Source organism: Fulmarus glacialis, unplaced genomic scaffold (genome assembly GCF_000690835.1).
Source record: "Fulmarus glacialis isolate BGI_N327 unplaced genomic scaffold, ASM69083v1 scaffold35804, whole genome shotgun sequence".
Taxonomy (NCBI): Eukaryota; Metazoa; Chordata; class Aves; order Procellariiformes; family Procellariidae; genus Fulmarus; species Fulmarus glacialis.
The window spans coordinates 466-12,606 of record NW_009206744.1 but is presented as its reverse complement, the minus strand read 5'-3'; the positions used below and the strand labels follow the sequence as shown (position 1 = coordinate 12,606).

The 12,141-nt window shown below is 46.2% G+C and overlaps 1 protein-coding gene across 1 annotated transcript in view; it reads right to left on the bottom strand.

The window, feature by feature from the left end:
* SREBF2 (sterol regulatory element binding transcription factor 2) overlaps nt 1–12,141 on the bottom strand; it is an 18,933-nt gene that overhangs the window by 6,345 nt on the left and 447 nt on the right. The window contains exons 2-12 of the mRNA XM_009575862.1: nt 11,079–11,260; nt 9,728–9,868; nt 7,721–7,942; nt 6,469–6,583; nt 6,079–6,260; nt 5,098–5,290; nt 3,947–4,128; nt 3,031–3,304; nt 1,888–2,057; nt 1,508–1,676; nt 792–912 (exon numbers count right to left, since the gene is read on the bottom strand). Coding sequence (XP_009574157.1) covers nt 792–912; nt 1,508–1,676; nt 1,888–2,057; nt 3,031–3,304; nt 3,947–4,128; nt 5,098–5,290; nt 6,079–6,260; nt 6,469–6,583; nt 7,721–7,942; nt 9,728–9,868; nt 11,079–11,260 — 1,951 coding nt within the window. The remainder of the gene's footprint in view (nt 1–791; nt 913–1,507; nt 1,677–1,887; nt 2,058–3,030; nt 3,305–3,946; nt 4,129–5,097; nt 5,291–6,078; nt 6,261–6,468; nt 6,584–7,720; nt 7,943–9,727; nt 9,869–11,078; nt 11,261–12,141) is intronic.

Genomic DNA, 12,141 nt, shown 5'->3' with positions numbered 1-12,141 from the left:
CCTACACAGATAGGGAAACCGGGTTATCTTCCCCTTTGAGGCTTTTACCCATGCTTTTTGGTGTAAAAAGGATCCTTACAGAGCTTCCCATATATTTACATAGCATTTGCCTGGCACCAGCAAATCTGGAGATTAGCTAGAAACAGCGCAGAATTGCTGGAAAAGGCTGGGGCTCTGCTTCCCACTGAGTCCAGGAAAGAGCTGCTCTGATTCCCTCCTACCAGACCCTTTCCTTTGGTCACAGAGCTTGCAGAGGCCAAGGACAATTTCAGCCAGTATCTTCTCTCCCGCTCTTGCCATGCATCAGTTTGATTTTTCGCCGCTGGTAAGCGTGGCACTTCGCTGAGTCAGGAGAACACTCTCATGCATAAGGTAGCAAGCTGGTGGGGTCACTCTCTGACATGCCAAAACTTCATGCTCTTAGAGACCTGGATGTGTGTTCTGGTCTACAGAAGTGGTAGGTGCACACTAATTCTAGTATTCCCGAACATTAAACTTTGTCAGCAGAGAAAGTGCCATCCATCCAGCTGAGGAATCAACCAGCACTGTACCTGCTGACACCAAAAACCCTTACCACACCCAGGTTCACCTTTGACTTCAGAGGTTTTAATATGAAGAGGTAGAGCTCACCCATCTAATAAGCTGTGGTGGTCAGACTTAGGTTGTCGTTTCAAGTCTTTAGTAAGGACTAACCACTCAGTTTGCCCCAGAGCACTCGGTCAATAGTTATGAGCTCTGCCTCAGAGCCTGCAGCTGCGGCCAGCAGTCCCCGGTGCAGCACACAAACGTACCATGGCTCCTCCTCCTCTTGTCCCGCTACCTCTTTCCTAGTCTGAGGCTTCACGAGTGAATCCACCGCTCGCTCTAGCAGGTTCTCACAAAATGCCTGATGAACTTGTGCAATGGGATCCGCTAGAGGGGAATTAAAAAACCAATCCATTTCACTTTCACACAATGGTAGCCACCTCCCAACACAACCAAAAAGAAGAACCAAAATGTAGAAGCAAGAGGAAGAGCAGTAGAGGGAAATTCTTGAAGAATTAATGCAAAGATTTCTAAAGACTAAGTTTCAAGGCCTTTTTAACTACCATTCTTATTCATTAGCCATTACTCTTACTTATTAGCCATTAAAAGCTGCAGCCCTTGGCCAAACAGCCCTGTGGCACTTCAGCCACTCAGCAAAACAGTGATGATGCTGCTCTGCAGAGGGTAAACCTTGGTCACCCCAAGTCACCCCCCCAGACATTTGGGGCCACATCCAGGTTGTGTTCCAGCATATAAAGACACAAGCGGGATGACACAGCACAGGATACAAAGGGAAGAGAGCCATCTCCCGCAGGCTGAGGGGCTCAGCTCTACAGCCCCTCTCGCCCATCAAGGCCACAAGCAGGGCGGACATACAAGAGAACGCTCTCAAACAAGACACTCGCTTTTGTCCCAGAGGTGGAGAGACTGCCAGGCTTGAAGTGCTGGGAGGCCATGCACTCGGGACACAAGTGGCTCTCACCGGGGTTCCTTTGGGTGCAGTACAGGCTCTCCTTTGCAGCAGACTTCACCGTCCAGCTTCGCTCCACAAAAAACTTCTGTCCCAGGGGATGGCACAGCCAACGCAACGAGTCGGGAATGGCACTCCGCTCCGAGCTGCACAGGCTTTGAGCTTGGCTGAGAAAGTAGCTCTGGGGAAAGGAGAGGCTAAGATTGAGAACGGTACCCAGGGAGACACCCCACCAAGGACAAAGGTCATATCATAATTGCAGCTCGTATCATAATTGCAGGCCATATTGTAATTGTAGGGCTAGCAGATGCCCTGAGCTATGGCAATGCCAGCTTGCAGGGCTTCCTAGAGCTCTGTTCGGAGGTATGATGGGAGAGGAGATGACAACTCACCGCCAGGAAGCCGAGCTTGCCTCCACAGCGGGTTTTCAAGCCAACCGCAGCCGTGAGGTGGATTTCTGCCATTGTACTGGGTGGGATCTTTTCTTCTGCGCACTCGGCCAGATTCACAGCACACAGGGCCATGTGCAAGCCCGAGTAAGCTGAGCTGGAGGGAAGTTTACCTGCACCAGGAGGGAAAGGAAAAGTGTGAACTTTCAATGCAGTAGTACCAGCTACTAAATACCACTGTGATTTGCAGGGCCACTATCCTAAAAAGAACCTGTTGACATAAGAAGTTTACAACATTGTACGCCTATTTTGTATTCAGGCAACAGAACAACTGTAACCAAGGCTTCCCTCCACAGATACCAAGGTTGGCATCCACAGCTTTGCTTCTGCAAGAAAGCCCTGTATGGCTAAACCAGTCAGGATAAAGTCATCAGCAAATTTTGTCTCGCTGTATTCATCACTATCTTAAAACTGAACTCCTTTGCAGTCCACACCTGTACCTACACAGATAATATTAAGGAGTAGTACTTATCCCTGGTGGCACGGCTGCAATTCACACAGCATGATTAGGCAGAAGGAAGTTCAGCTTGGATTTCTGATGTGCTCGGAGCCTATTAACATTGCAAATTGGTTTGCCACGGAAACTCCAAAAACAACTATTCACAAGGAACATTCAAGCACTTCCTTAGTACATGTGCACACGCCCAGGTTTTCAAAGCGTATCAACTCCTGGCAATCTGCACTCTACACAGCTTCAGAAATTTAAATTCTTTCAGCAATTAACCCCAGCCCCTGCTTCTACATCACGTTTCCAAGTGACAGGGATGAAACAAGCCCTTAACAGCAGCAAAAAGTGACTGGACTAAATCAGCTGCTGCTTGGGAAAGACTCTCAGCCACCTCTGCAGACTCAGGAACACGTAACTCGAGACACTGCTGTTGCTTCAGCCGTTCTTACAGAGCTCTTTTATTGCATGAACCTGTCGTGTGTTAGCAAGTGGCTCCTGAAATTTGTCAGGCTAATTTCCAACAGCAGCCCTCCCAGAGGTGGGAGGTTGTGGTGCTCTCCCCTGTATTCCCCAGGATCAGCTCTGAGCTTTCTCATTTGGCAAAGCAAGGACAGCAGATCTGCTACCTCTGCTCCTACCTGTTATGTGGAGCTGATGGAGCTTGTGATATGCCAAAGCTGCATCCCGAGCGCTGGTCTTGGCCTCGTCCTCAAAGCCTGCAGTGGCCTCCCTTGCCCGCCACTGGTGAGAAGTCCTCTTCAGCAGCCACCGCACCAGCGCCAGCTTCTGCAGGCTGTAGCGGATCACGTTCCAGGACAGGCTGCAGGCCAAGTCCAGGCGGGAAGCCGGCAGCGCTCGGCCGAGTACCGACAGGCAAGTCTGCAGGTTTGACGCAGCTGCAGCAAAATCCCCCTGCAAATAACACAACAAAAGGTTCAATGACAAAAAGCACCATCACAGAGACACCTTGGGACCTCCTTGGCATTCAGAGCAAGACAAACTCATGTGCAAGCTAGGATAAGATCTTTAGCTGAGGGAAGTCAACATGAAGGCAATTGACACCAGCTTCAAATCTGGCCCTACACATGTCTTTCCACACATGGCTCTGATCCTGCACTGCCTGTGAGACACATCGGCACTAGAGGAAAGAACCTTCCTGCCTTCTCAAACAACATGGAAGTTTCAGGATCCCCATATCAAAAGCCAAACAACGGAGAAGATTTCCAAGAGGCTGGAGGACAGCAGATAAACAGACACAGCAGAGGACAAAACCAAAGACCTTGCTGCCAAAAATTGCTACAAGATGCAGCAGCAAGGAACAAGGACAGAAGTTAGGAGCCTCTTCCAATGCTGACGTGCATGCCTCACTAATTTAGGCGGAGGGAGGACGGCAATCCGCTCAAGATAACGTAGTGCCAGCTTCTCTGAAATGACAGGATAATCCACTCGAGGAATACCATGTTCTTGCAAGTGCCAAGCCACTGCCTCACTAGGCCACATTTACGTGCACCCCCTCCTGGAAGATGCATTTGATGCAAAACAAATCAACTTTACCCGTGCCAAATCCAGGTCTGCTTGCTTGCGATGCCTCCAGAACGTGACCGATGACCTTGAGTGCAGCCGTGTCACCGGCTCTCCATGCACAAGGAGCTTTATGAACACGCTCAGTACAATCACTCCATTCACGAGCCACAGGATGAGCGTGGGCATCATCCAGCCGAACCAACCACCCGCATCTGGAATGGAAATCCCAAAAGGAAAGTTAGAAGTTAATCTGGACACCGAAAGCCTAGCAACAGGATGAGCACAGACCGAGAAGGATGTCTTGCTACGCTTGATACATGTGGTATCAACTTTTGCAAAGACTGCATTTTAATCAGGAAACACCTGTATCAACAGCTTTTCATCCAAACTCCAAGCCACAACATTCTCAATTAAATAAAAATAGTTATTTTTACAAGACTGATTTATAAAAAAATTAAGTTTTCCTAGAGTACCTTGTATTCTGATTTTTCTATCAGATACACCCATGGATACTCAATACTCAATTTTCTGGTCTTAATTAAGTTCACAAAGAGACACCAAGGAAGCATATTTACCAGTCAGGGAAATGACAGCATGCCTACAGAATCCCCTGCCCTCCCCTAAACTGCTATACTCTAAACTATGAATACTAGGGAATAAGTGTATTGAACAAGCCCGTCGCAAGACCCTATAGCAAGAGTGTTTCTGAAGTAATTCTTCACCTATTACTTAAGTTACAAAAATCAGTCAGTTAACTTAAAAACAAATATAAAGTGAACATGCCTCAAAGACTGGTGAGGACAGGAGGACTCCCCTTACCCTGAAGTACTTTTCAAGGGTCTATCCCAAGAGCCCAGGCTGCTGGGCTACAGACGGGTGTCCCCTCTACCTCACCACGCAGAGCAATGGCTGCTTTTGTGCAAGAAGAACGCTGGATGTGGATGTAAACTGGAACTGTGTCCGAGCACTCCCAGCTGGCTCTCCTCCCACGCCCAGCTGTTACTACCCCTCCCCAACCATTAAACAAAGGTCGTACAACTCCCTGAACACACAAAACCATCCTACTGAATCACACCGACAGTCCACCTCATGACCTGCAGCCATCACAGCTGGAGATGGTCTTCAGGGAGACCACGTAAGCCTGGCCACTTTCTGTGGTCCAAACTATTCTAGTTCGTTACCTGACTCAATGGTCAGCACGTTCCTGCCAGAGCCATGGCGCACCAGGCTGTCAGACTCTGGGGTTCCTCGGGCGTCCAGGAGGGATGTCAGAGGATTGAAGGAAAGGCAAAGGAACGTGAGAGCACAGAGGAGGATTCGAGAGCGATCCACCATACCAAGAGCCACAGGAGGAGAGTCAGGCTCATCTTTAACCTTCAAAGGAATTGGAGGGGAGAAAAAAAGTAAGAGGAGAAAAAACCTGCTTACCATTCTGTAGAACAAAAAAATGCTTACGCCAAGGGAGGGGTGTGGAAGAAGGAGAAACAACACATTTTAAAATTTGCTTTTAAAATCAAGATCAGCAAGAACTCCAATGAAGCTTTCCCTAGCTTAGTAAGAAAAGGCTGAAGTGCCTTCACCTTCCTTCTGCTCCCAGTCATTTCAGTTTATCATTAATTGCATCCCTGGTTTAGGCTAGGATTAACCTTTGCTGCCCTTGCTCTTTTGAGGATCTCCCAGAAGACCTGCTTCTTCTGTGATATCCACAAAACAAACCTGTCAGCCGAAGACAGCTAACAGCTTTCTGTTACTGTGGTTACTTATGGTCTCATTAACCACAGCTGACGTCATCATCCATTTCCAAGCTCTCCTGGCTTTACTCACTGGACATACATATCCCTGGAAAGCCATGGGCTCTTTGGGTCATCAACATGCACTGTAAGTCCACAGAGACTCTACTGGTGCTGAAGGCTAAGTACAGTTCTTCTAGCAGCTGAAGTATGGCTCAGATAATACAGCTCAGGAAGTAGTCTCACTCATTTAAGAAGAGATAAAACACACCCATACACCTTCTTCATCCTTACAAAGGATCTCTGACCCCTACAGATCTGCTTGCCAGATGTCCGCTGGTTCCACTCTTGAGAATTAGGAGAATTTAAATTCTGGCCCTCACATATCCCTGAAGTAGGTGCCTTCAATTTGACAACTGAAGTCACAAATACCTTTGCATCATCAAGGAGTGGGCTTCCTGGCTCTGAATCAATGGAATAGGGAGAGAAGCCAGCCTGGGATCCCGAGTCAGAGGCTGGAGGAGACATCAGCAGCACGTTCTGGTTGAAGTCATCTATCTTTAGATCCACATCGTTGTCAACCAGACTGCTTAGGTCAATGCCCTTCAACAGCTCTGCAAAAATTAGAGTGCATTAGGTACATGTTTCTCGATCCTGCATCCTGCCAGTGTCGCTCAGATTGGCTCTGTCACCTGGAGTAACACTGGCCACTATCGATGCAACGTGCATATTATCTACCTCTGTCAAGGATAAGAAACTGCAAGATGCATCCTGCGTTCACGCTGACTGCCTCCCCCTTGCTGCACAGCCTCCACAACTTACTGTTTTTTTGGTTAGCCAGCTTCAGAACCATGTTCTCCTGCCTCAGCTTATGGTTGGCCTGCTGTAGGTATTTAATATAATCAATGGCTTTTCTCAGGACTCCAGACTTGTGCATCTGCAAGGAATTAAGACATACAGAAAGCAGTTTACATGAAGAGTGTCAAAGGGTCACTCCTGCTTGCAGGGACGACCCTTTGTATCGTGCGATGATAGAAAGAAAAGGGCGTGAAGGACCGCTCAGTAGCTGCCAAGAAACTAATAGCAGGGCACGCTCTGTGGGCAAAGCATCAGACTTTGAAAGACACACAAGGACTGGGGTCTCTCAAAGATCTTATAAAAATAGTACAATGGGAACAGATTAACATCCAAATTACAAGAGAGTTCACATCTAGGTTTCAGCCAGAAAATACCATACTTTTGAAATGAAGTGGCTTTCTTCTAGGATGGAACCAGCTGCTGTCTGTTAACCATCGTTCACTGTTTAATTCTGAGATAAGTGGTCCTCTCCTTGCCTCACTCCCTTGGCCATTCCCATGAAAATACTTGCTTTCAGCAGCAGTGGACAAGTTTAGCTTGTAAATACAAGCCCGAAGTACTATGAAGCCACTGCACATTACCAATGTTTTTAGAACGTAAGCTTCCAATTCCACCCAGCAATAGGAGGTGACTTCACTAGTGCACTTATTCGTACAGAGACCATGCAAGGTATCAAGAATACTACTCCCTGCTCTGCCAGCATCCGGTAAAGGGAATAGGACAACTCTGAATACACGGTGCGAGAAAGCTTCTAATATTTGAGCAAGCAGGAGTTTTTACAACTCAATAGCTAAAGGAAACAAATTGGAAAGCTCTGTAAACCCTTGTTCCTACTGCAGTCACACGGGAAAAGAAACTTAAATTTAGCAAGCTCTGGTTTGGCAGAGTTATCAAAACATCCACTTGGATATTCTACCTAGAGGGCCTATTTAAATTAGACCTAACATAAGAACAAACGCATAAGGTATAGCTTATTTTCAAGAAACAGTACCACTAGCATAGGTAAAATAAACATTTTACAGGTGACCCTTCCTGAATTTATCCTGAAAATTATCAAGCTTTGCATTGCACAAGTGTTTCTCACCAGTCTTATCCCAACACATGTGTGCATACTACTAACAGTCACATGTACCCAACTGCTTAATTTGGTAGAGCAACGAGCACCTGAAGACAAAGTATTTATGACACCAGATTTGCTCTTATTCCACATCTTTACCTTGGCATCTGTCCCCATGACAAGGTCCTTCAGCTCAATGATTTTGTCATTTATAGATGACCGGTAACGCTTTTCAATGATGTTGTGAGTTGTTCTCCTCTCTCCTTCTTTAGGTGGTTCTGGTTGCTTGACACCCCCAGGAACTTGTTTGATAGGCACCTTTTCTTGTCCCACCATCACCGGCATTGTGGTCAAAATGGTCCCATTGCTCCCAACGAGGGTCTACAAAGACCATGCATAACAAGTGTCACCAGCAATCAGCCAATTTAGGTAAGGTTTATGATGGTAACAGAAGAAGGAGTAAACAAAAGAAGAATCAGGAAAAGTTTGTACAGCTTGGAAAAGAAGAGATATGCCAATTTCCTCCCATCTTCCTTAGTTGGCACGAGCATTGGCACAGCAGCACAGGAAAAATCTGCCACTCTGCCTCCCACACTGGCCACTGTGGAGTAAGAAGATCTCTTGTTCTCCAAGAACATCAACACTCTTCCGCCAATACCATGCTCTGTTCATCCACTAAATAGAGAAACGGACCAAGATTCCTCCTTGCTCCTACAATCCTTACACCCCAAATGTCCAAATCCACCTTTTCTGTGGACAAATGAAGTCTTATCAAATCAGCAACAGGCAATGCTACTTCCAAACTGGTAACAGCAATGTTAGAAAGGACCTGACTATGGAAAAACAAACCTTGGCTTGAGCAATGCAGTCAATTTGAGTTCGATTAAATGGAAAAAAATAGATCCATAAACCACAAAAATGTCTTAAGATGAGGAACTAAGGCAACAAATGATATACGCTGGCGTGAAAAGCTCAAACTTGGACACCTAGATGTAGGACAGACCAAACTAAAGCAATATGTACTCTGCGATAAAAGATGATGAATCCCACCAGAACAGTTGCACAGAGGGGCTTCTAGGACAGTTGGAGTAAAGAAAGTTGAGACTGCTTAACCCAGCAAAACAAGGTTGAGAAGGGTACACGTGTTCTCTAAAGTACACCAAGGATGAGGGAAGTGGTTATGGAGAGGAGGAGTTACTTATGTAAAAGACAGACTAACATAAATGAGAATAAACTAGCCATAAGCAACTTCAGGAACAATTTTGACTCTGAAATAGTCTTCTAATTGGGATATTAGAAATGAATTTAGTTTCATTTCAAGATGGAACTTGACAAATAAGTGAATTTAAGTCCTACACCTCTCCTTGGCTAATTTCCACCAAATTTCAATGTGTTCAAAATGCTTTATGGACTGTGTCTCAGACAGACACAATCACATAAGCCTCACCTCTGTGTGAAGATGTCACCTAAAAGCAAGGAGGTTAATTGAAGATTTTAGCCTGGCTGCTAACAAGTACACAAGAAGCCTACCATACTAGGCAAAAGAAGTCAAAACTTAAGTCCAGACATGCAAGTTTATCTCCCCCAGTAAATATTTGGACAGAGATATCTGTTCGGAATGTACAAGATTGTAATAAATGCGTCTTTGGGGGCACAAGTTTCTCCGAGTTGATAAGAAGTGGAGGCCATGAAGCACAGCTGCCATCTCCAATGACTATACTGAATCCTCACTGCAAGTGCCTTTTGAAAAGAAGCTTAATTAGTTTTCGCATTCAACGTACTGCTATTAGACACTACTGAGGGGGAAAAGGAAGTTCCACAGATATTCTGACTGAGTTAGCTTTCAGTTTCAAGTATCTTCCAGAGGTTAAAAACTGGATGGAATTTTTAGGTCCTATTCCTTTCCTTGTAATGCCAGAAAAAGGTAAACAGAAACGTGCCCTTGGTCTTTGCTTACTGGCCATGGAAGGCTGCCAAAAAAGTACAATCTGTGTGTTTAACCTTGGCAGAAACAGGGTATTACTCACTCTGGACATGTCTAGAGCAGCCCTCAAAACCCCTCCCGTTTGCACCGCTACAGAATACTAAAGCCCACACCTCTTCCTTGCGTTAAGAGGAAAGGACGTCAGTGAGGAGAGGGAAGGAAGAAGAACATCCGTACGGTACCTGCAGAGCTGTGGTCTGAATGGGAGCAGTGAGTGCTGTCAGCGCTGGGTTCTGTACCGCGGCCATAACGGGATTACCGTCCGCTTTCAGGGTTGTCAAGACAAGGGAGTCCGTTTTTATGATCTGAGGTTGGACCAGAACCTAGGTTGAAAAAAGTTACAAATGAAGGGGAGAGTAGGCACATATTCCTCTGCTGATCTCAGTAGCCAGAGGTAAGCGACGACAGAGTTGTAACTTTACATCTTGGTGGATGGCAAAAGAGCAGGGCGAGTATTTCTTCCACCTTGCGTCCTGCATCACCTGGATGGTTTTTGTCAGCCTCTGATGCAAACTCTGCCCTTAGTCTAAAGAGCACTGGTGGGAGGGGAGCAGAGGAGCCACCAGGACAATGATTTTCAAATCAGTCACCAGAAGTAAATGAGTATGTAAAAATACAAAAGAGCTGATGGAAAAGTTCCCTTCCCCTCTCCAATTACACCTATAATTAGCTCTCTACAGTAATTGGTTGAGTACTCAGAGTCTAACGGGAACAGAACAGCCTCCGTTGGCTACAGCACTTTCCAGATACCTGTAGTAGCTTTTCCCCCCTCTGATTTCACTGAAAGGATCTGTACCATGAATGTCAAGCAGATCAAAACCAACAGTAAGTTATTTTGCCATAACACAGCTTGTTCTTACTTGTTCAAATACCTCACGGACTCTCAAATACAGAGAACTCTATAGATGGCACAGTACCATTGAACCAGAGCACCTTTGTCATATTGAGAGTATCCCCCAGCCATGTTTTTATCCAATACAAAGAAACACAAGACTTTTTCACTCTCATATGCATGTTTTAAAACAAAAATCACATGACACTGTAGCAGCAAAAAGATCGAAGGAACTGTGGCAGAAGAATTGGAAGAAAACATTCCTGTATCAGCTGGCCCTTATAAGACATGGTAGAGGTGGTGGACTTGCAAAGAAGGAAGAAAAAGTCAAAGAAAGCTTGTTCAAGTAAGGTTTCCAACCCGGCCTGGCAGCATCAAGTTACAAAAATATTTTAGACCAAGTTTAGTTACGCAGGTCTTTTAGTGAAAACTGTTTCTGAGTGTTGCCCACTAGTTGAAGTCACATCACGGCTCAGAACAGGGACTCTCACACATGACTTGCATGAAGTAAAATGCTTCTGGAACACAGGTTGGCTAGAAATACCTCTCGCACATGAAAAGGTTTGTGCAAAAGCAATCCTAGCCAAGACTGCCAGCCCCAAAAGCTTCACCACCTTTTCCCTGGCAAGCCAGGAGACCAGACCCACAAAAGCAATTTCTTCTTCTGCTGGATCCCTGTATCACTCCTCATTTTTACTTACTGGAACTTGCTGGACCTGTGGTGCAGCGACTGTCTGGACCGTGGCCGGTGTTAACGTTTGGATGGTGCCATTGGCAGCCTGTGTTAGCACTCGCTGGGCCTGTACAGTCTGCACTTGCTGCTGGATGGTAACCGGCTGAACCTGGGAGGATGTCACCAGGCTCTGGACTTGAGGCTGGAGAACTGAAAAAGAAGAAGAGATGTCAGGAATAGTCCAGAAACACAGGTCTCTGTTCTGGAACCCATGAACGCTCCTAGCTTCAATCCTCTTCCCAGAGCTTCTCGGTAGGCAGCCTTCAGCTAACACATCCCACACCTTGGGAAGCTTCCAGCTCCTTTGGTGCCTCCTGCAAGAGGACACTGCATCTAGAATAGCAGCTTGCCAGGAGGCACAGAGGATCAGCTAAGAGAAAATAAAGTCAAAAACCTTTGGTCTGATAGCACAGGACTCATTACTTCAATGACATTATGCAGTACATCTAACCAGCACTTGCCCACTCCTGCTGATCTTGGTGGGCCCTAGGATCTTATTTATCACGTAAAGAATCAACACCTAGTGAAGAGGATCAAGATGACTGGCATTCACAAAGGAAGATCTGGTCATTGTTAAACACCCCTACAAGGGTCTTTGTTCAATGCAAGAACTGTACTTGAGACTTTGGTAATTAAAATGTCCCTTCATTCCAAACTGCCACATGGGACAGACCAGGGCTTCAGGACTGGATCTGCCTAATGCACTCATCAGTGGGAGGACAAGGTTGCCAACAACCATTTTTCAGACATACTTTTCTCAGGCCTCCAAAGAGGTGTAGGAGAGAGGACCGTAACAGAGGAGAGCAGCAAGATGCAACTATCACAAGAGGTCACATGAAGACTTCATATCTCATCTATAACAGTTTCTCACGCTCCCCCAACTCCAAAGCCACGAAGGCAGGAGAAGGGACACCCCACAGACGGCGCCGCAAAAGGATTGTCAGGCTTGCAGTGGCTGAGGATGCTTTTGGAGTTTGAACACCAACACCATGTATGGCGAATGCCCCAGACACACCCATAGCCTGAGCACC